The sequence below is a fragment of the Amia ocellicauda genome, chromosome 20 (genome assembly GCF_036373705.1).
Source record: "Amia ocellicauda isolate fAmiCal2 chromosome 20, fAmiCal2.hap1, whole genome shotgun sequence".
NCBI classification, from domain to species: Eukaryota; Metazoa; Chordata; class Actinopteri; order Amiiformes; family Amiidae; genus Amia; species Amia ocellicauda.
In genome coordinates, this window is record NC_089869.1 from 6709014 (window position 1) to 6731894 (window position 22881).

At 35.5% G+C, this 22881-nt stretch overlaps 1 protein-coding gene across 3 annotated transcripts; it reads left to right on the forward strand.

Moving 5' to 3' along the window:
* The first annotated feature begins 464 nt into the window (after nucleotides 1-464).
* LOC136715532 (astacin-like metalloendopeptidase) lies at nucleotides 465-6559 on the forward strand. Of its 3 annotated transcripts, none has more exons than XM_066692755.1 (12): nucleotides 465-538; nucleotides 1151-1246; nucleotides 1650-1711; nucleotides 2116-2203; nucleotides 2668-2785; nucleotides 3876-4060; nucleotides 4276-4354; nucleotides 4464-4591; nucleotides 4740-5009; nucleotides 5314-5436; nucleotides 5625-5752; nucleotides 6350-6559. In XM_066692755.1, the coding sequence occupies exons 1-12, from the start codon at nucleotides 493-495 to the stop codon at nucleotides 6461-6463; spliced, it is 1437 nt and encodes a 478-aa protein (XP_066548852.1). In that variant the 5' UTR covers nucleotides 465-492; the 3' UTR covers nucleotides 6464-6559. The 3 variants fall into 3 exon arrangements, with proteins under 3 accessions (XP_066548852.1, XP_066548851.1, XP_066548850.1); XM_066692754.1 differs by lacking the exon at nucleotides 465-538 and adding an exon at nucleotides 785-953 and having other exon boundaries at nucleotides 1154-1246; XM_066692753.1 differs by lacking the exon at nucleotides 465-538 and adding an exon at nucleotides 786-953.
* Nucleotides 6560-22881: the final 16322 nt, after the last annotated feature.

Consider the following 22881-nt stretch of genomic DNA (forward strand, 5'->3'; position numbering starts at 1 on the left):
TTAATTAAATAAAATGCCTAGTTGCTGTAGGTTTATTTTTAAATTAATTTTCCTTAATGGATACTTATTTTTGTATGTATGTATGTATTTATTTATTTATTTATTTAAAGAAACATTTTGAGGTGTTGGTTTCAGCTTGTCCTTGCCAGACAGAAAGAAACAACATTTTTAAGTTTGCCATGTATGTTTAACTCAACGAAGTAAACTGCAGAGCACCAAATCTGATTTTATATTCCATTCGTTTTGATGAATGATGACCACATGAATCACTAATTTAACATGAAGCCTAGGCTTAAAAGTTTGTAAAATGAAATGATGCAGCAAGAACCTGGAACTGTGAAGTAAGGTTGCTCAGAAACGCATTAAAAAAAAAAAAAGAGATGGTGAACAGTGGAATCCATTAGCACAATAATTATATCAATTTATTTGAATTGAAAGCGGTGGGACTAGCAGGCCCTGTGTGTGTGACAGATGCAGCTTCAATGAAGAACCATGTGCAGCTCAGTTTTTGATTTTCAAGGAGGAAAAGATGATAAAGGTAAATAAATAAGCTTACAATAAGTTAATGTACACGATATAAGCTGCATATTACATTGGAGTGGAGAAGAATAATTGACAACCTTTTAAATAAACCAACAAGAGTATTTTAGAAGGAACGCTTAAAAATGTAATTACTGTTGAAACGGATCCCAGAAAACGTAATGTCCTAAAAGAGTAATTAATTTAAAAGCTGAACGCTGATAGGCCCGTTTCCAAACTACGTCAGCAGGCGCGATAGACAGGTGTTCAATTAGCGGGAGAGACGAGCGTAGTTAGGATAGACCTCTGATAACTTGATATTTTTTAATTAACCTGTCATACAGTAACATTGTATGGTCTATTAGAATTAAGTTTTAAAATGGAGTTTATGATGGAAATCCTAATTTTCACCTATTTTCTAATTTCTGAAGCAGGTACTGACGGTATTTTAATTAGGCGGAACTGTCCTCGTTGTATTTGTTATAGCTTACCCAAACCTTAAATGGAAATAAACGGCGAAAATACAAAACTGTTGTGATAAAACCTAATTTCATATAGGTATATCTTATTTATAAGTAGTTTACTTTGATAAGCCGTTAAAAAATGCAATGAATGATTTTTTTTTTTTTAGTAGTTAAAGCAAGACCTGTTCGGAGAGATTCCAGGACTTTTCAGATAAGTTTGGATTCAAAAGAAAACAAGGATGAAATCATTGAAATTAACCGAGGTGAGTTTGCAGCAATTTGGGCTACGTTTTCACTATAGTCAGGTCATATAATCGTCGTCGGGTTTGTTGTTTGTTTTGTTACTGGACCCAGCGGTCTCACACAATTTAAACCAGTGAACCCAGTATGACTGAGACTCGGTTAAAGACAACGGTCGTGTTCGAGTAGCGCAGATTTCCGCAGTTCTGCGCGGCTCCACCAATGGGATCGCTGGGACTGTACAGATCTGCGCAGAACTGCGGGCATCTGCGCTACAAAAACGCCACCATTGTCCTGGTCTTCACATATGGTCTAAAGTCAGCAATGCGGTACAAATTAAACATGAGATTAAGTTTAACACGTAGATACAAATCTTTGTAAATTGTAGTGACGCTGGTGTTAGTGTTAGTGGGTTATATTTTTCAGGTTTACTAAAGGACAAAACGTCAAGCCAGATACCTCTGATGGAAGGTGATATCATATTAGAAGTGAGTAATAGTCTGCAAATTATCATCCTTAAACGCACACCATTTTAATATTTAACGATACTAAAACTATTTCTTCCTTCAGTGTTTTTTATCTTTACAATTTTGATTTTTTTTTTTTTTTTAGCAAGTTTTGTTTTGCTTATATATTAAGTGATTTTATACTAGATTGAAAACAAAATAAATTAACAAACAAACCGGCTATTACAAATGTATGCCCATCTATGGACCTTTCCAATTAGTGTTTTTGTCCATTCTTGTGAATATTGTACTTATTAATCTGCCCCAAAAAACAATTGAGATATGTTGATGCAAAGTAAAATCAGTTTCAGGTAAAGCATATCAGCTATTATTCTAGTTTTATTTTTATAACACGTGTATATATAATATTATTTATGTTTTTACAGGAAACCCGAGGTTCGGACACCCTCATCAAATGGCCCAAATCTTCTGATGGCCTTGTGCGAGTCCCATATATCCTTTCCAAGTCTTATAGTAAGAATTATTTCAGATCTACACCTTTCTGCTTCCAAATGATAATTAAGCACCATAGACTTCTCATCTGCTACAGCTTTTTAGATCTCTGGAATTTTATAAGCAGCTGATATGGGACCATTTACTAAAAAAAGGTTTTATTTTAGCAATAACTTTATTATTGTTAGTGGTGTGTGAGCATTATTTATAAATGTAATTTCAGTAAGTGGGCATATGAAAGGAGTTCTTTATACCTGTAAAGAAGAAAGACACGCACACACCTGTGACAATAAAACAAAGTATTTAGGCTTAGTTATTTTTATAATTTAAAGAAAACTGGAATTATCATGAATACTTCATTCAAGTTAGGATACCACAGATTCTGAATGGTGCTTCTGAATTCTGAACTCCTGATTTCAGTCTTTTATTGATATATTGCACTTTGCCTGGAATTGCCCTGATAAGATAAATCCATTTTCTTGCAGGTTCATTGAACGTGAAGAAAATCACAGATGCTTTCGCAGATTTTCAGCAATACACATGTATTCGCTTAGTACCGAGGAATGGAGAAATAGACTATATTGCCTTTAACCCTTTGTCAGGGTTTGTATTTAATTTTCCACTTTGTTCTGCAGTTTCTTCTAAGAATCCAGCTTGCCTGTTCTAGTCATTAGCTGGTCAAGGTTTTCTTATTCCTAGTTATTGTTTCAGTGCACATCTACAAGTTACTTGGCTAAGTTACAAGGTATGTGGCTCATGATGGAACAGCACTGCAGGCATTTGCAGATTTAAAAAACCCACTCTAGATTTTAATTCCCTATTCTCCTTTTAAGTTTAAAACTTGTCCCGGTCTTACACTTGAATTGTTAATCAGTTTCAAATGTCAAATTTGGTTGAAGGAACATTGATTAAAGCCCTTGGTTTGGGGGTGTCAAAGGGCACCTAAAAAGATGGTCACCCTGTTTCTACAGCTTTGCTCCTCATGAATCATCAATCAGTTGAAGTTAGTGTTAGTGGTATGCCAGCCAAGTTTTTTTTTTTTTTTTTGCTCTGTCTAACTCCTGTCCTGCTGTGTCATTCCCTTGACACACTTTTTGAGAATTCAGACAAGGCATAAAAAAAGAAAACTGGGGCATTAGTGGCTTTAGGTGTGTGCAACATTGTATCTGTATCATTTAAGAATATTTATTAATCACATTATGCATGCAAGAGATTTAGATAGACACTTGAAGAACTGCATTTCTTTCCCTGTGTGTAAACAAGGTCACTGTCTCACTGTGTTGGTACTGTGCTGTAGTTCAACCCTGATACCTAGAAGAACAGAGTCTGATAAGAACCAGTTTTCACCAGCAATTTGGGCTTGACACATCGTCCAAACCCCCTTATATTAAACATTACGTATGCCTTAATTCTCCTCGGTTTGACTATATATGGGTCTTCCAGTTGTCGGACAGAAACCGAACTTGCACTCATCACGGGAAAGACATGCAGGCCTGTTATCTTTCTCTCCTGTCTGATCTGCATAAAAGTGCCTGTAGTTTGTAACTTCTATTCTCTGTTCTCGAGATTGCATCTTGAACCTCTTCCTTGTAGCTGCTTGTAATAAAAACCTTTTGATTGGAGGTGCATCTCTCTCTGAATTTCTGCGACTCTTCAGCACTGCAAAAACCTTTACGCGTTTCTTTTTCTCAAGGTGCTACTCCAATGTGGGACAAACAGGGGGTGAACAGGTTGTGTCCCTGAATGATCTGTGCCTGTCCGTTGAGGGAAACGGCACAGTGCAGCACGAGCTCCTTCATGTGCTGGGCTTCTGGCATGAACACTCCCGCAACGATCGCGACTCATTCATTGACATCATCTGGTCTAATATTTGGTTAGGTAAGACGCAGGTCTAGGGGCACCACTTCCCATTTGATGCTTTTGTGTTTCGCTTGTTAGTATGTTTCTATACATACTAAAACTGAAATGTTGCAGTCATATAACTTGTTTAATGTGGTAGGTGTATTCATAATCTAATAATTCATTTAATTGAATTATCTTGTAAGTAATTTAAGTACTACTTTTTTATATTTGTTTTGTCATTATTTCAATAGGGTATTCATTCAATTTTCTTACCAGAGAAACCAACAGTCTTGTACCGTATGACTATGGTTCTGTCATGCACTATTCACCGTGAGTTCGAAACAAAATGCTTTTTATTTGCGTGTTTTTTTATTAGTCCCTCAAATGGTGCCCTTCTTTGTAGTTTAAAACTGCTTTCTTAATATTTTCTGTCCTTTAGGTTGGCTTTCAGTATGAACGGCAACCCAACTATTGTCCCCAAAAGTAAAAGTGCAATGATCGGACAACGGACTAAACTGAGCCGATTGGACATCCAGAAAGTGAACCTGCTCTACGAGTGTGCCAAAGGTGAACCTTTTTCATAAGACCTGCCCTGGCATCCAAACCATGCATTGTGTGTATATATATGTATTTTTTTTAAAGTTACTGCATATTAGACTTTTTTTTTTTTTTTTCTCAAATGTATTTATTCTCTCTCTAATGTCTCTGTATCCAGTATCTGTTCCAGACAATGTATCCACACTTAAAATGGCAATAAAGACTGCTGTAAACAAATGGATCGACTCGGCCGTACCCAGTTTGGAAAATGACCGGGCTGGCTGTGCTCCAGTGGAGGCCTCTCTCTGTGATTTCGAGCACGGGCTCTCTGGATGGGAGCTGAACACTGCTGTCTGCAGATGGACTGTGCACAGGGGTCCCACGCGCTTTTTAGCCACAGGACCTGAACGCAATGTCACACTGCATCGCTGCAGTGCACAAAATGAAGGTAAAGAAGTAAAGTTTACCTACAATTTTCCACAATGGCAAATGTTACGTGTTGTGGAAGTCCCATCTGATGCCCAATTCCTCTCTGAACAGGAACAAATTGCCTAGCAGAGGACAAGTACTGACTCTTTCCATACTGACTATAGAATAGTGCTAAGGCATTGAAACAGGGTGATTGAGATTCTGTAACTGGTCAGTGCTTCTCACATTACACCAGAGCTTAAATTTGTGACGTGTAACCGATGTATCTAAAGTTGAAAGGTTTCTCAAATTAGATTTTAAAATGTGACTTTCTTTTTCTGCAGGAAACTTTCTTTATATAAATGGCTGTAATACTAATGTGCCTGATAAAGCACAGCTAGTCAGCATCTTGCTTCAAGGACCATCATGCATTTCCTTTATGTACCAGATGAATGGACCACCCGATGGTAGGACCTGATTGGTTCCTATTCTTGTAATAATTCTTTACTTATCAAAGCTGCTATAGTGTTTTTGTTTATGTATTGTGTGTGTGGTGGGTGGTAACTTTGGAGTTGGAACACACAACTTAATTGTGTGGTGTCAGTTTCCACTACCGTACCTTATCTGAGTGACCCGAGTTTGCTTGCTCTTTCAGGGTCTGCATCTCTTAAAGTATACAAGCGGTCATCTGCAGGAACTGAACTCCTCTGGACAGCAAAAAATGGCACAAGGTGGAGTTTTGAGAGCGTCCGCATTCTCTCTGATGTGTGTGATACCTACCAGGTAAGTGTTAGTTGTATGCATGGCTATTCTTTAGCTTTTAATGTGGTTTTCAACTCATCTGTAACACTTATGTCTTTTATTGTGACTTGGCTTGGTATTTTTGATGGGCCCTTTACCTTCTGTGGTCACACTGATATAAGCATATTTTCCACCTTTACCACTAGGTGGAACTAAAGAGCAAAGTGCCACCAAGCTTCATGAAACTAAGGGAATAGCATGTTAAAATCTATACATTCATGATTTTCTTGGTTTTTGGTGTGTCTTTTTTTTGTTTTCGGCATTTTGTTTGGCTAGTATTAGTGAAGAGTAAAGTTTATATAGATTGCTGCATTACCAGTTTCCTTTAAGTGGCATGAATGCCTTCTGTTTCTTGTATTATTGATCAGTCCGCAGTCGGTTATTAAAATGTCAGAGTTCTGATTCATATTTGTGTTGAAAAGCTTACATTACTTTCCCTGCGATATTATCTTTCTGCTCATTTATTAAGCGCATTGAAAATGGGTCTTTTTTAAATAGGTTTCTTTGCAAACCAGCTTGTCGTGCTAGTTGTGAATTGTGTGAAAAGGTCCCTGAGAGCCTGTCGATGCCCCCCCACAGGTTGTCTTTGAGGGAGTAACTGACAGTCCCTCAAGTGAAGCTGCTATTGATGATGTACGTGTCCAGACAGAATGTTACGTCTATAATGAGATAATTGAAGCTCCTTGTGACTGAAAATAACCTGGGCTACTCACCTGAGAGAGTGGCAAGAGAGAAAGTTGTGAATGCAAAACAAAATCAATTTGCATAATAAATCGGTTACTTTCTAACTTGTTAACAAAGTTGTGGTTTATTTTTAAACAAATTGTGAAAAATAGTATAGTTGGCCAATTAGTTGTTTTTCCATAAAATATTGATTGATACACTTCAGACCATTGAATTATATTGAGTGACCTTTCACAGTTCAGTCAATTTGGAATCTGTTTTCTCTGGGCTGAATTGGACTTCAGTGAGTTCTGAAAAGATGCAACTATACAACTATAGTGTTTTGGACTATTTATTTAAGCCAAAATCTAGAATGCATTAACATAAAGGTATGAATATATTTTTCCATTTCAACAGACTGCAGTTTGTCTTGCATAAACTAAGATGGAACAGTTGTTAAGATTGTTCAAATTCTAAGCATTACAAGCTGTAAGAATTATTGAGTTGGTGACATTTTAAGTATTCTTTCGTTGATGTTTTCTCCACACATCTGTGTTGTTTTTTAATAATTGGAACTTGTCATTGTATATTAGTCCCCCAACTGATTTGGTGTGATTCAGTTTTTCTAAGATCTATTTGAATTTCCAGAACAAAAGAAAGGTGACTAATGTGGGTCTATGACATTTCATCACGGGGTACCATCATACCATCACCAATTTGCATATTTGTGTACAAATTAGGCCTACATACGGATTCTCTTTTGATTTAGATCGAAAATGTCTTAATGTCCTACGATTCCAAAACACTTCTATTAAATCTTAGTTACACACGGCAGTTGTTTGGTTTTTCAAAGTACGTTTTAAATTAAGGTTAATTTGTGCCAAAATTAATACAATATAAAATACATAATCTATTTGAATAAATAAACTAAATCAATGTATAAATAGATATGTATTTCGTATTTATTAATTGTTGCGTAGATTACCCTCCATAAACAAAACCCGGTCACTGACTTGAAAGCCAATGTAACCTGGGCCAAGGTTCCATCAAACAATACCAGACTGTTATCTGATCTAATATCCCAGATTATAAGTAGAATATGCCACCCTTATTTGATGTTGTATATAAGGTAAATTAGAGTATTTAACAAATACTGAAAACACCCAACACAGGTCTCCTTTGGTTAAAGGAAGAATATTGATATGAGAGCAGTTTATTCACACAATAAGAATACAATTTATAAATAGGTTAGATAAAATGAGCAGACTAATATTAAAAACTGTTTAGCAACAACACTGGGTTGGTAGAATACAAGATCGTAATTTACATCCAACGAGGCAACTATCTCCACATTTGTTGTTGCTATTTAGGTGATACAGTACCGGTAGATTTTCATTGCTGCCGTTATAGTTTAGTTATTTGTTTTTTTAAATGAAACTTGTTTTGTTAAATGTGTTTTAGTCGACTGAATTTGGAAACTGCTCAAATGCGTCTTCTGTACTTGGGTTTCATAGAAGCAGGGCTGAGGATCTGACTAATCATTTGCAGATCTGTAGTTAAAAGGCTGCAGACTTCCAATTACCCTGAAGATGCCGTAAGTAGCTTGAAATCTACAATTTGCCTAAACTGTTGTACATGTCTATGTCCACAAGGAATTCATTCAGTCAACGATGACGTTATGGGTAACAAATCGGCATTTGTTCGTGAGATTGATATTTCTAAGAATTGGAGGGTAGTCATGATGATCTGGATAAAACCTTAAGTGTGGATAAGCCTTGATGAAAACTTTTTGAAGATGTCAGGTTAACTGCCCCACGTTAGCACGTCACTTCTGTTTCTGTTCTGTTTTGCTTTGGTTTTTGCTCTTTTGACATTCGTAAGTGCGTTGATCAAGGCTCATTACCCAGTTGCCAACAGTGTATCACATGTACTCAAGACATGACTAAGTAATCGGGAGAAGGGGCCTTAATAAACCTGTCCATATTCGTAATTAACTGCATACAAGTTAATTTGTTGTCCAACAGGTGCCACATGTCCTGCTCTCCTGAGGTTTAGGCTGGTTGATGAGGTCGCAGGGTGGTGTACTGTCCTGCTGCCCATCTAGAAGAGCAGTGATGGTGCTGGTCAAGTGTGAAATAGGGGGTGGGGAGGCAGTCAAGTTTTATTGCTGTAATTTACTGTCTAGAGGCCCTCATCTAACGTGTCGGAGAACCTATAAACTTGTCAGTTACACAGGCTGCCATAGAAGGAACAGTTGCAGCATATCGCAGTTTCCCATGAATGCTCCATTCCTACAGTGACTTGATTTATGAACCCTGTTTATTACTCTGGTACTGTGCCTATTTCTAGAAAGCTGATATCTTGTAAGCAAAGTTAAAAATATTTTTCTAAACCCTCCTTTCTGCAGGGAGCTACTCTGGTTTTTGCCTTACTAAACGCCTGTAATGGACAAGGAATGAAATGGCTGACGATCTATAAATCAATGTGAATTTGAAAGGCACGTATTGTTTTGCACAAAACATTTTAAATGAAGAGTGTTTAAAAAAAAAAATGATTTTTTTTAACAGTGTCTCGCATGTGATTCTAGAATTCCTCATTCCTTTAATCAATTGCTGTCCTCTGTTCGGTATGACAGATATTCAGCTCTTTTAAATTGCTTGTATATGACATTCCCCTGAGATCAGATATTAGTTTAGTAAACAGGGTGGAGGTATGTTTTTGGGCCATGATGACCAAAATTGTTCAAAATGTGTTCTTAGTATTAAGATAAGTTAAAATTACATCGCTTGATTTAAATTCCACAGTTGAAATCAAGAGATGAAATATGAAAATCAATATCGGTGTTCTGCTCTCTATTAATGTTTTGTCTGGATAACTGACCTTTCCACTAAACATAGGCTAGAAAGACTTCTGGAAGGAGCATACAGGGCAAATTAAAGTTGCACATTTTATAGTAAAACAAAAAATCAATCCAATAAACTTAATGTAAAGTATGCAGATAAGGACACAAAGTATACTGCACCACATTTGTCATACAGCAACTTGACCTTGTCATTCTCTTTTTTTTGTATTTTTATAATCCTGTGTTACAATTGGCTGTTCTTCATTGACAATGGCATTTACAACTGATGTCGTGCTTCGTGGCATTGAGTTCATTCTTTTCTTAATCCCGTTTTATGATGGCTTGGGGTCATGTGTCTTTCACAAAATGTTGGTGTCACTCTGTCAGCCAAGGGCAGGAATTCAGAATCATAGTGGCATAGCTTTATAAATCCCCACAGAGATTTTGTCCAGCGAGTTGGAGGACAGAGACGGCGGAATACATATCTGGTTCTCGGGCTACGTAACCAGAAGCAGGACCCATGCGTTTTCATCAGCAAGTTGATCACTCAAGCTGAATGTTTTTATTACTTTGTTCTTGCCAAGTTATCTAACGTGGGACCTTGGTGTTAAGCACCTTCTTTCAAGATAGCCAATGGCAAAAGTAGAAAGGGGATATTTTGTTTGTCACATTAGAGAGACCTGAGCATTCTTTTTAAATGTAGATGTTTCCTTCAAAACTACGAATCATTGAATGTTGAGTGTTTCACTCTGAAGGAAAATGTAAAATGCAGCTGCAATCCTTTGTAAAGTGAAAGCCAGTATTGTTTTCCTAGCAGGGAACTAAAACAAATCTGTATTGGTGTAAACCTTTCATAAAAAAAATAAAAGCTAACTTTGTGTATTTTGCTTAAAACGCAAACTGATGAAACAACGAAAAAACAAATCTTCTGGTTCTGATACTTAATCATTATAGTACATTGCAGTAATGACATGGTTGTCCTAATCCTGAAGAGAATAAACAGTCCTTTTTATTTTGAATGCCCTCTGGATGAATGACATTCCCAGCTGTACAGTGCAGTTTTCAGGGAAAAGCTTGTGGTGGCGAGACCTTCATCACTTAACACTGTCCTAATTAGAATTAGCTGTACTGTAAAAGCTTGATGGGAAAGTGTTTAGTCAACAGGAAGTTAACACTTCTGTGAATTGTCTTATTTCAGCAAGAGCTTATTGTTTATCTGTGTTGTTTCCTGAATAGGACAACTTGACCTTTACAGACCGCACTCGATTGTATGATAAAAGTAGTGTTCTTTTAATCTGTATCTTTTTAAAGTATCATTAATTTGTTATAACTTGATTTAGAATATCCTCCCTTGCAAACTTGGACTTGATGTACTAAAATAATTGCAGTCAAACATTTTAAAATATTTGAATTTTTAGTGTTTTTTTTTTTGTTTGTTTTTTTTTGGCTTGGATTTTGTCATTTACATTCTGATGGTGAACAAAAAATAATTTTAAAATAGTCAAATGTTTGACTGCAAAGGTAGTTTTTGTTTCTAGAAGAGAATCCATTGGTCTTTCAACAATAATATTTTGACCGTTTAATGTGTTGCACTTTCTTGCCACCACATTGACTGTAAAGCAGGTCATTTTTGCTTTAGTGTTTCCAGGTTATTGGTTGCTAGTGCCAATGTACAGTTGCCACAAATAAATGGGGCTTATTCAGGACGCTGGTCTTATGCTTTCAATATAAGCTTGGTGAGATCATGGTTGTCAACTGCAGCCTGTGCCCAACAGTCCCCAGAGATGCAAGGAATTTTCCAGGTATGCTTTGTAAACATTGCCATCTCACATTAAAGAAATTGCTTCTGTAACTGACACTACCTGACTGGAAAGCTAACTCCTTGTGCAGAATTAGCACATTTTGTTTCCCCATTCTGTTGAAATGTACCATCATTTTCCCTCAGTACCTGGTCCCCGGCATACAATCTCAACTTTCAGTTCAGTCTCTAACTTCCTTTTTTTCTTTCCGGACTATTAGCTGTGTAAGTGAATGTGTGAATTTCTCTGTAATTTACTTGAAGCATTAAGAAGCTGTAATGAATATGTGCTCTGTAGAGATTTACCCTGGAATAAAACTTCAGTATTCTGTTTTTTTTTTTTTCCTCCTCTGCTTTATGAACTGTTTTTCCATGAACTTGGACCGATCTTTGTCTAAACTGAAGACAGCCCCACATGAAGGGTAGTTATTAGTTACCACTGCTTAAATGGTTGGTCATGTGTATGTCTGATTGCACCGTTCTAGTTAGAGCTGTTTTATGGGGCTAAACCAAATAAAAACTTTCACATATTATGAACTTGTACACTATTGCCTTGTGATTTGTAACTTGTAGAAAACAGCTGCTTACAATACTTCACATCCCCAAAACGCATCTGATTTTAAGTAAAAGTGGTCTGAAGAGAAATTGTCAATACATTATTTTTATTAATTTTATTAACACACACTATCCATGGTAATTTAGTATTCACAATTTCAAAGCAGAACAAATTGCATTAACATCTAATAAATACAATTAAGGCAAATATATAATAACATTCTATGCCTGATGTCCCAACAGTGCTGCCCCTGTAACACCAATAAATGGGATCTCAGATATGCTTTTCCAAAATGCTAATGAATAATCCAGCCAGTGGGGTGGCTTAGGAAATCGAAAGGTGATGCAATGAGAGAACACCCTCTGGACCAGTAATTAATATAACATGTGAAGACCTACACCTTCTAACCAACCCAATGAGAATCTTGTTCCTTAATACAACTGGGTTGTGTTTCATTGCCTTTCAAATAGAATTTACTTAATCTGAATGGAAAGCCATGAACAATGGTGAATCGGTCTTTTATATGCAGTGTCACCTCAAGAACGTTTAATTTTTATTTCCCTCTGTTCTTTTTTATTGTCTTTAAATATAATTTGAATAGTTGCATTCTAAAAAATGGAGTTTCCAAAGGTGCAGTCCTCAGAGAAATCATAAATCCTGTCAATACTTTGCTGAAGTTGTTAATATATAATAACATATATATATATATATATATATATATATATATATATATATATATATATATATATATATATATATATATATATATATGTTTTCTCTTAATTAATGTAATTGTACTCTGTAAACACTGGTAAAACAAAAATGTCCAGATCTACAAATATTTGAATTCTTTTGTATTCCAAGGAATATATATTTTTAATGATTTTTATGATTTACATTTGCTGTTAACTTTGATGTATACACATTTTTTGTATAGCCTATATCAGAACGTTATTCCTCCCATAGTGTGATTTATTTAATGCTGTCTAGATTTCGGTACACAGATGTGTCACTTCAGATAAATTGCCACCACAAAATGTCAATCTGACCCTGTTCGCAGTCCAGAGAAGAGCTCCAAGTGATACAGCTGCTAAATTGATCCAGCACCTACTGAGTGACTAATGACATTCCTTACGCCCCAGCCTTCACTGTGTCTGTCTGAGGGACTGATAGGAGCTGGACACAGGGCTATCCCCTCAGTGTGTGGCCCGCAGCTCCCATTGGCTATGTAGCTTCCAACTTGCTTCCTGTCAAAACCTTTAAATCTTCATCTAGCCCCGAGTTGCCTCCTTTGAAGAGTTTCTTCTGGTCTTTTTTTTTCCTTTTTTAAATTAGGAAGGGGAGGGGGTGGTGTAAGCATTTCTAGTGGTTGTCCCAGGCAGCAAAAGTAAGCTGTGCTTAGTTTGTCTTCAACTACTGAAGAGCTACTGTCACAAGCTGCCGGGCTTGCTTTCTTTTTTAACACAGCAGAGAGATTCCCTCAGGATCTTAGATTGGCTGCTTCGTGAAGAAGATGTTTTTCCAAGAGATTTCTACTTGAGGGTGGGGTGGAGTGGGGTGAGCAGGTGCCAAAGGTGGAAAAAAATAAATATATCTATTTCTGCCATGAAGCAGAACCGGGAGACTGGGGGTTTTGAACATCGCAACCAGGGTGTTAAAAATGGGGCAAATAAAGCATCCAGTAATGGTCCAACTGGATTTTCAGGAGCAAAGGTTTGTTCCATGCAAGCACCAAGGTAAGCAAAGTCTAATATTTACAGAGTGCTTTTGGAAGAAGAGACACTAACTTTAAAAAGTAATAATTACAATTGTTGGGTAGTTTCTTACCGTTATCAAGCAAGTGTGGTATTTACCAATGCTTCATTGTGAATGTATGGAATTTGTAAAATAAAAAGACCATGGCAACAAACAATTCTGAACTGTAATGTCACTGTAAAGCTGTCAGTCCATTTCAATCAAATCAATCAAAAATCAAGTCATGAACATTTAGTCAAAAACAGTGGTCTGAACCTTCCTTCAAGTTAGTACAAGTCATGGTGCAGTTCTGGTATTTTCAAAACTAACACCCAATCTGCCCTAATTTGAATTCCATGTAGGCTAAATCACATAAAACATTTGCTTTAAATAATTTTCTGACTTGTAGGCTAGTGACACCAATAAATTGTTTTAATATCTTTCAATATGACACACACAGTGGACATCCTAATCAAAATTTAAGATAACAGATGTGTGTTTTGGCACTTTACATCAGTTTCCATTTGTTCTGCCTTTGTTTTAAATTACCTTGAAAATAGGACAGGAATCTGCAGATATTTTATTATGTGGAAAAAGTTTGCAATTTTATTGAATGAATAAATACATGTATTTATAATGTTAGTCTTCAGTCTGTATTATGAATTCAACCATTTGTGTTCTGAAATTTGTGAAAATAATTCAGTATGTTTTTATTTTACTTGAAATCAGTTTTGATTTATTTATGGAAATAAATTGGGGCTTAGGGAATAAACAAACCAAAAAATACCTTTCTATAAACAAATTATAACAACCTGTATTATCACATGAATTACAGGTTTTGCAAGATTCTGTATAAATATTTAGTCAACTAGTTTTATCACTTTTCTATAGATCTGCACACAGTTCTCCTTTTAATGCATTAAGACTAAATGAGAAACCTTTTATATTATTATTATTATTATTATTATTATTATTATTATGATGATGATTTCAATAGTAATTGCATACTTCAGCTATTTGGTGTTTGTTATGACCAAACTATAAAAATAATACACCAAAACATACAATAGATATCTATAGCTGTTTTCATAGAAAAAATGAAGAGACCACTGCAATTTTTTCTTAAATCAGCATCTCTACATGTATGGCAGCCATTCCATTCATATTTTTATTTGGAATTTGGGAGAAATGTTGTCAGTAGTTTATAGAACAAAACAAAAATGTTAATTTTACCCAAACACATACCTATAATTGGTAAAACTAGAGAAACTGATAATTTTGCAGGGGTCTCAATTTTTTTCAGAGCTGGATGTACAGTGCATGTGTTAATGCAAATATATGAAAAAATATATCAAACATCAATCTGGGGAATGGTTTGATGTCTCTTACATTTATAAAAGTGTATTTTGGGGTTGTATATAATGTGAGTTACTTTACAAAGTAGTTGATTACAAAACAAAAATAAAGTGTGTGGGTATGTATGCTAAACTATGTACTGTGGACAAAGGACTAGAATTGCAGAAGAACCAAAGTTTGCATGTTGTGTTGTATAGCTATTCCAAAAACAAAGAATAAATCAAGTTCAGAATGTGCTCTTTGTTTCTGTGAAATTATCCTTAAGATTGTCTGTTCTGTAAGGTACAAGCAATTTTTTAATTGTTCTGAGAGTACAATTTTATTGAAGGCTTAATCTGAGGTCTACATCTCTTCCCTCTCCAGGCAGGCCTATCAGAGTCCATTGTTATGGACCTATAATCACCTATCTCTGACACTTTTAGTTAGACCTGTTTTCCAAAATCTGCAAGTGTACTGTGAATAAGACCAATGATGTTTGAGGTTTGTTTTTCTATCAGCAACACAATTATACATTTGTGCATTTATGATGTATTATGTATTCCTATATATGATCAAACAGTCAATAAATGGATGATCATCAAGGGAAGATTTTCTAGAACTTTTCATGTATGCTCTGTTACTGTTATATACAATATATAATATAACTTTATGCATGTATGATAAATTCAGTTTTTAAAAGCCAGTCATCTAAGACCTACAGTACTACATACTAATTACACACACACACACACATATATATATATATATATATATATATATATATATATATATTCAAAAGGAAAATTCATGTTTTATATATTCATATCTAGGTAAACCAGTTTTATAGAATATTTGTTCCATGAGTTCAGTAATCATTAACTGGGGAAAATGTTTTAATCATGATAAAAATAGAATTATACCTTTCTGCTTTTTAATATCAATTTGATCAGATTTGTATAAGTCAGTTTTATATAATGAAATATTATTACATATCATTTTAACCATTTAACAATTTTTCTCTATATATTTGAGAAAAAAAAAAAAATCTGTAAATATGTGTGACCCAGAGAATAAACTACGCACTTGTATTTTTATTAACAACATTTCCTTCAGTGAAGGGAAATTCAAATTATTAATTTTAATTTGTTATAAGCATTTGGCTTTATATTGTGTTTTCTAGTCTGCTCTTCTCTGTGAGCTGGGCTGTGGAATTACTTCTTTTTCTGGGCAGTATACAAAAGAAATGTCAGCGTAAAATATTTTGATTTGTTTTCATTGTTTTAAAATAATTGTTAATGGCTTTATGTTAAAGACTGTAAAACAAGCAAGTAGAACAAAGACGGCTTTCTGTAGACGTGTGAAACATTAATTTAAATACAACTTAGGTTAACATTTTGTTAGTTTGCATATGGGGAGCAAATCCATTTCCCATTATTGTATTTACATGATTGTAAAGAGCTGAACATTATTTATGTATTGAATTTCCACGTGCTAAATGAACGATCACTGGAATTAAAGTTGGCAGAGCAGTCAAAGTATTGCTCAAATTGCTCATTCAGGATCCTTGTTAGCTTTTTGATTGATTGCATTGATAAGGCTTGCTATGTTAAAGCAATAATGAAGCACCGTCTACACATTAACGACATGACTGGTGGCTCTGTGCCTTCGTACCTCATCCTCCCAGCTGCTTCATTTATATCAGCCTGACCGCTTGTCACTCAGAGGAAGCTGCCTCTGACCCATCCCCTCTGTGTTTTGGTGGATAGCACGGCGGCGCCATTCTGGGCCTGTCAATTCTGTGCCACTCTTGTTTACCCGCTGCCATCCAAGAGGTCTTTGCTGAATCCTGCGTTAAACTGTATGTCACACCTTGGGTAGAAGGACCGAAACATGCCACAGAAAAGGTAAAGATAGACGACATTGTGGGGAACTGGGACGGATGTCTGGGTCCTTGTTCTACTACACTTCGGTGGCGTCTAAGGGAAATGGGATCTTGGTATTTATGACTTCTAGAGTTCCCTGTAAAACTTTTATTGGCTTTATTAAAGCTTGTATTGCTCATTCCAGTAAGCTTTCTAGACCTTGGCTCTGAGCAGTTTGCATGTTTCTAAGTGCTATAATACTCACACTTTGAAGAATGTTAAGTGTACTTCTTTGGTTTGGTTTTGTTGAGTCTTAAAGAACAAAATGCTTTCAGCAATTGCAAAAAAGAGCTCTGGCTCTCAAGTGGAGATCACCTGTCTACAGCCTTTTCATTACTTGACTCTTGAAAGCCTTTTAGTTGATTGAAGGGGAAATACCAGAGGGGGGGTATAAAAAAGAAAAATGAATGAGATTTTCATTGTAGAAAAAAATTATAGTTACCCTAATGAAAATGGACCTTTGCTTAATAGATTTACCACATTTCTTTCATCTGTGTATCTCCCATGTCATAAAGAATCTTGTTGACTACATTGTCAAGAGATTGCAGAAAAAAAGCACAGTGGAGAACAGGCTGGCAGCTTTAAATACTCAAGAATATCAATGCCCTTAGTTGTTTGCTGTTTGTGTAATGGAGCAGGTGTTATTAATCCTTTTGCTTAGCTGAAAAATATTTTACTAAGACGTGGTATTTGGTGGAACAATAAAACGGTACTTAAAACACCAGTTGTCCCTTACAGATTGAAGTCGGCATCACAGTTAAACCCCACATTGAAAGGATTTGACTTTTCAATTTAACTTTCCGTGGCTGTGGCCACAGAGGATGCCATATTTCCAATTTGTTAACTTTTTTGCCAGGAAGCCAAGGCTGCCACTTTTAGATTTTTCCATTTGTTAGCCCAAACTCCAAGATATTCATGTGTACAAGGCACATGGGTATCAATCACTCAACCTGTATTTTATCTGTCTGGTAGTTTCAAGGTTTCATGTTTGATGTACACTGCTTGCCAAATCAGTAAGCCTTTTATCGTTTTTGTTTAAATTGTTTATTTATCTCACAGCAAAAATCTCATTTTAAAGATTTTTTTTTTTTCCATCTAACAAAAACGTAAACAAAAATGGATATCTAAAACATCTACAGTTTCTTTTTTGAGAAAAGCTGCAGATAGGAACTCTTAAATAGTCAAACAATGTGCCATCGTACAACTTCAGTTTTAGTTTGAATCTTGTTTAAAAAAGAAAAAAAAAAAAAGTGGTTGATAGGGTAATATGGGGATAGATGTCTTGAAAATATGTTCCAGATGGTTGTATACAGAACAAACAACAGTCAACAGACATGCTTTTTTAAGGATCTTTTTAATATCTGTGTTTTACCATGGCTAAAAAATATTTCTAATTGCACAAATTCAAAGAGTTAAACTAAATTGGTGTGTACATTTTAATGACAAGGCATCTGAATACAGATTTGCAAACAAAGAAAATAAAGGACATTCAATGTCAAAGACAAGGTTTATGAAGGGCTCGGTTCACTACACAGTATTGTCATGACACCATCAAATTCACTTTTCAATGTTGAGAAGCTTTTCCTAGGATTTTTTTGTGATTGTTTTATTTTGTGACTGTTTTATTTTCAGTACATGAAAACCATTTTCATTCAATTCCAAATAACTGCTGTGACGTCTTTACATAGCCTACACAAATCTGTGTCACTTTCGTTGTGCTTTTTCCCCACACAATAATTTGATGTGATCATTGCATTAACAAATCACTAATATAGGGAATGTTCGGTTTACTTAAAACGTACACACAACATTTAACATGCATTAACAATGAATGCACTCCTACGCAAAACTATTCAACGTAATCGCACTGCAGTTCAATTAGCATAACATCGCTAGATTCTGCTTGTCTTTGTCTAGAATAATGTGTCTTTTTTTAAGTGGACCACAAAAATTTATCAAACTAGTTCTAGAAAGGACATCTGGAAGCTTTCCATCGTTAATCAAAAGATTGTTTTAAAGAAAATGGTTAATTAGTTACAGTGCTGAAAATGATTTCACCAGAACGTTTACAGAATATGTTACATAGTTTAAGGCATTATTATATTACAGTGTAACCACATATGTTTTTTGTCTCTTGGTTATCTCCTGTCTTGCTTAATCCTCAAAGTTAGAAAGGTAATATTTTTGAAATCTTAATCTTGGACAGCAAGGTTTAGTTCGAGAGCATTCAAATCTTGCATCCTTATTGATGGGTTATTTAGTTTCATGACCAAAGATCGGATTAGCTCATGTATGAGAAGGGAAAGAACAAAGGAGATGAAAGTCAGTATTTTCTTAGCTTTACAACAGGTTCCCGAGAAAATTCAACACTGTAAGATCTGTTAACCATGTGTTTGACAACGGAAACAGTATCGTCTTACCCTGTTGTTTTCATATTCAGAAAATCTCACTTCTACAGGGATTATCCAACGTGTAGACTAAAATGGTTCCTTTCTTTCTTTATCCTAGTCTCATTATAATGCCATTCTATCTAAATTCTGTTAATACTGTGGAAATCTGATGTACTGAATAGTTTTTCCCTTTTTTATTATTGAGGCCTTTTGAAAGGCCATTAACTCATTTAAAGAGGCTCTTTCCACAAATAAAATACTTAAAACATAAGAATGGAATGTTTCATGTATTTCGGAAGCCAAAGCTTATTGAAGCTTCTGACACGTTAATTAGTAAAAGCTAAGGAATGAAATAGTAAAGTAAAGCTTAACATGGTGGAATGCAGGTTTATTTATAGAAATTCCTTCTTGTAAAAATTATATATATGTACCAGAGCTGGCAGATCTCCGAGGTCTCACTGCCAGGAAGTACTAATATTAAGTCAGTTGTCCGGCTTAAATCACATTGAAATTCATTCTTTAGCCTAATGGCTTTATATACATTCATTTTGCCTTTAAGCAGATTGGTGCAAAACACAGTTGGCCTATTTTAGATGTTTGTTTTATCGGGGATCTCTTTGTGCTCATGTCTGTTATTATGGAAAGGCCATAAAGCTGAATTCTGTGCAATGACCTGTCCATTTTGTTGCTCATCACATTGTGTACCCTCGTGTGACTTCGAGATCTCAATATTGAAGCAACGCATTCCACAACTGCATAGCCAACCTACCAGTCAATGCATTTATCTTTTGATTTATAGTGTCAGACGGGCATTGTTGATAAATTAAAACAACAGCAGTGTGGGCATTGCATTAATAATTGTTTTGGCTATTCTTAGAGGCAGCAGGCAGCTGGAATCTATTTTATCTGTTTACAGGGGTCATTTGTTCTCTTCCGGGTGCTTTGCGAGACCCAGACACTTACTCCAGTAGTTCTTCATGAAAACTGTGAACGATAATGTTAGGAGTGTGAATGATGGAAGCGTTTGCTTTTTTAAACCCAGTTAAATCCCAGAATAAAGCACTTCCACTACAGACACATTTCCGTGCTTACAGTGAACAGCTGAGCAGGAGAGTCGGGCACTTGAAGTCACTCCAAAGGCATTTTGCTTTGATCTCTTGGGGAATTAATGCAAGAAATCAAGTTAAAAGTGTCACGCATGTTTCAAAGGCTGCCTGCTAAGCAAGTTCATGACAGCCAAGTCCAGACTATTGCATGTTTTCAAATTTTGCGAATGAAAGTGGCATAATTTTTTTGTTTTTGTTTTCAGCAATCCAGTATTGTTCTACCAAATAACAAGCATATGCGATTTAGTCATTAAAACTTGTCTTGAAACACCAGGAATTGTGTTGCTATAAATCCAATTTAGATAGCCTTCATTTGATTTGAATCATCCCATTCCTAGGTGAAGTGCTTTTAGCTGGTAATAGTGTATTTAAATACCTACAACAACAACACTGCTGGCTGATTGGGTAACTTCCTGATATGAATGGCGTATTACTACGTTAGTTTGCAAACTTGTTGCAAGTCTTTTTTTTAAGTTTTAACCTTAATTTAGTTTGTATGGTCTTATTTTAAACATCTAATTCTCTCAATCTGTACTAAGTGAGCCTTTTACATGATTTTTAAGTTTATAGCTCTTGTGTTTATAATAATTTGAATAACCCTAAATATAGCTGTAACTGATGGAGCAAACCATAATATTAAGAATCCTAACAAGTAATCTTTTCTCTCACAATTGCTTCTTTGGTACGGGATGGTCCATCTCCTTGGTTGAATGTGAATGTACATTTTGGTCTGCAATAAAGGAAAATAGGCTTGTATAAAGGTTTTATGTTTCTCACCTGCTTGCACTTTAAACCTACTTGATATTCAGTCTTCTGTATAAACTTAACGATCAATAGACTCTTCTCTTTGAAAATTAGACAACAAAGGGTTTCAAAATGGTTACCTTGTAACTTCTATTATGGTAGCTCTGTTGAACAGAATTCTGCCTTATTCAGATGTATATAAAAACGTGTTATTAATAGTAATAATGATGATTTAAGTCTGCCTATTGATGTTATAGTCATACCAGTCACTTATGGCATATGTTTTTATTTTATACATTTATAATTGTCATTGTGTCCATCCCTGCATCTTTCCATGCATTTCATTGATCAATGTAAATGCCACATACAGAAGCAGCAGAACATTAGCGTAACTCCTACAGCTTACAACAGCTTTACACAATTTAAGTTTTGCCTCTTAACCCTGAGGATGGACGCATGCATGGCTTTAAGTGTCGTATTGCCATACCAACACTATCGAATATTCAGCATGAGAGTTTCCTGCACTTATATTGCAAGAGCATGAAACACATTCTGTTTTTACTGATATAAAGCCCAGTGGATTGGAGCACTTCAGTTGCTGATAGCCAAATGGAAACATTAGGTACCCATCATTTTACTGAAATTGCTGTCCTACAAGGATTGTTTATTATGCCGCCTTCCAAATATTCCCATTGCACCATGACACTTTTCTAGGGTGTTTGTGGATAAATTTGGCTCTGTATTGAGCTTCCAAATCTGGAACTGTCAGGCTAAGTAACTTTTACCCAGGGCATTCCCTGCTTATCCACAGGGATCCAGCTATCTATAACCATGTACTGGATATTGATGCAGATTTGTAATACTTGTAATACAAAATGAAGGCCCTGGAGTAAACTGATGGCGATGTTTTGACTTGCTGGACAGCTAAAGGAGTTGGTAATTAACTGTCCTTTTGGTCTGAGGTTTCATTGTAGAGGCAGATGGGTATCAGCGGCTTGTCAGAATGCAGTCTCTGAGCTTTTATTTAAAAAACAAACAAACGGGTTTCCTCCCAAGAGGCTCAATTTGTGACTCAAAGCTCAGACGAAACCCTATGACCTGTGGTTTGCTGGTTCGATCCTAGCTCCTGACGTTTGCTTATTATGACCAACCGGGAGTGCTCAATGGTGGGATATGGATAGGGATGTGGCGGAGTTGACGGAAATCCACATCCTTCAAATGTGTATTTTAAAGCCTTAAATCTGTGTGTATGCAGATGGAGTGTATTTAGGTATTTTTTTTTATTTGCAGTATTACTGTAAAATATTTTTTTATAAAAATTTAACAATTTTACTTAAATGACAGTCTGTCAATGTATGTGTTAGAGGTTAAATATTCATCCACTCAGTCCTAAAATTGAATGTAATGGAGTACTATTATTTCACTTCAAAACTATAACAATTGCTTGAGTCATTAATCTGTTTTAATTGTTTAGAGCAAAATTTACTATTGAACATGGTTCTTAATTTCTTTACATATTTCTTTTAATATATTTTTTAAATTATCAAACTGGCTTCATGCATGTTATAATGGGTAGACATTGTTACAAATTCAAATTTGACAAAAAAAAAAAAAAAAGTTTAGTCTTCGATGGAGTTAAGATTTGCTAAAAATGTGAAACATTCGATGTCAATGAATGTAAATTCAAACTTCGTCACAACCCTATTCCCCAAGCGTAATGGCGGGGAACGTGGTGAAGAGCTGAGAGTTTAGGGTAGGTCCCTGTTGGGAGGATTTTTGTTTTTGTCTGTGGGCTTTGTCAATATTGTATCTAGTTGGTCAGATTAACCGAGCATGGACTCCTGGTCTGTGTGTGCTAGGATGAGAACATAGACTGTTAGTTGGAATCATTCCTATAAAGGACTTTGTCACTGCAAGTTGTGTGAGTATTTTTGTAATTTATTTGTAATTGACTTCTATTGATCTGTTTATGCACTTGGTGTTTGTCTGTTTAGTTGATTATTGGTAATTATCATTGAACC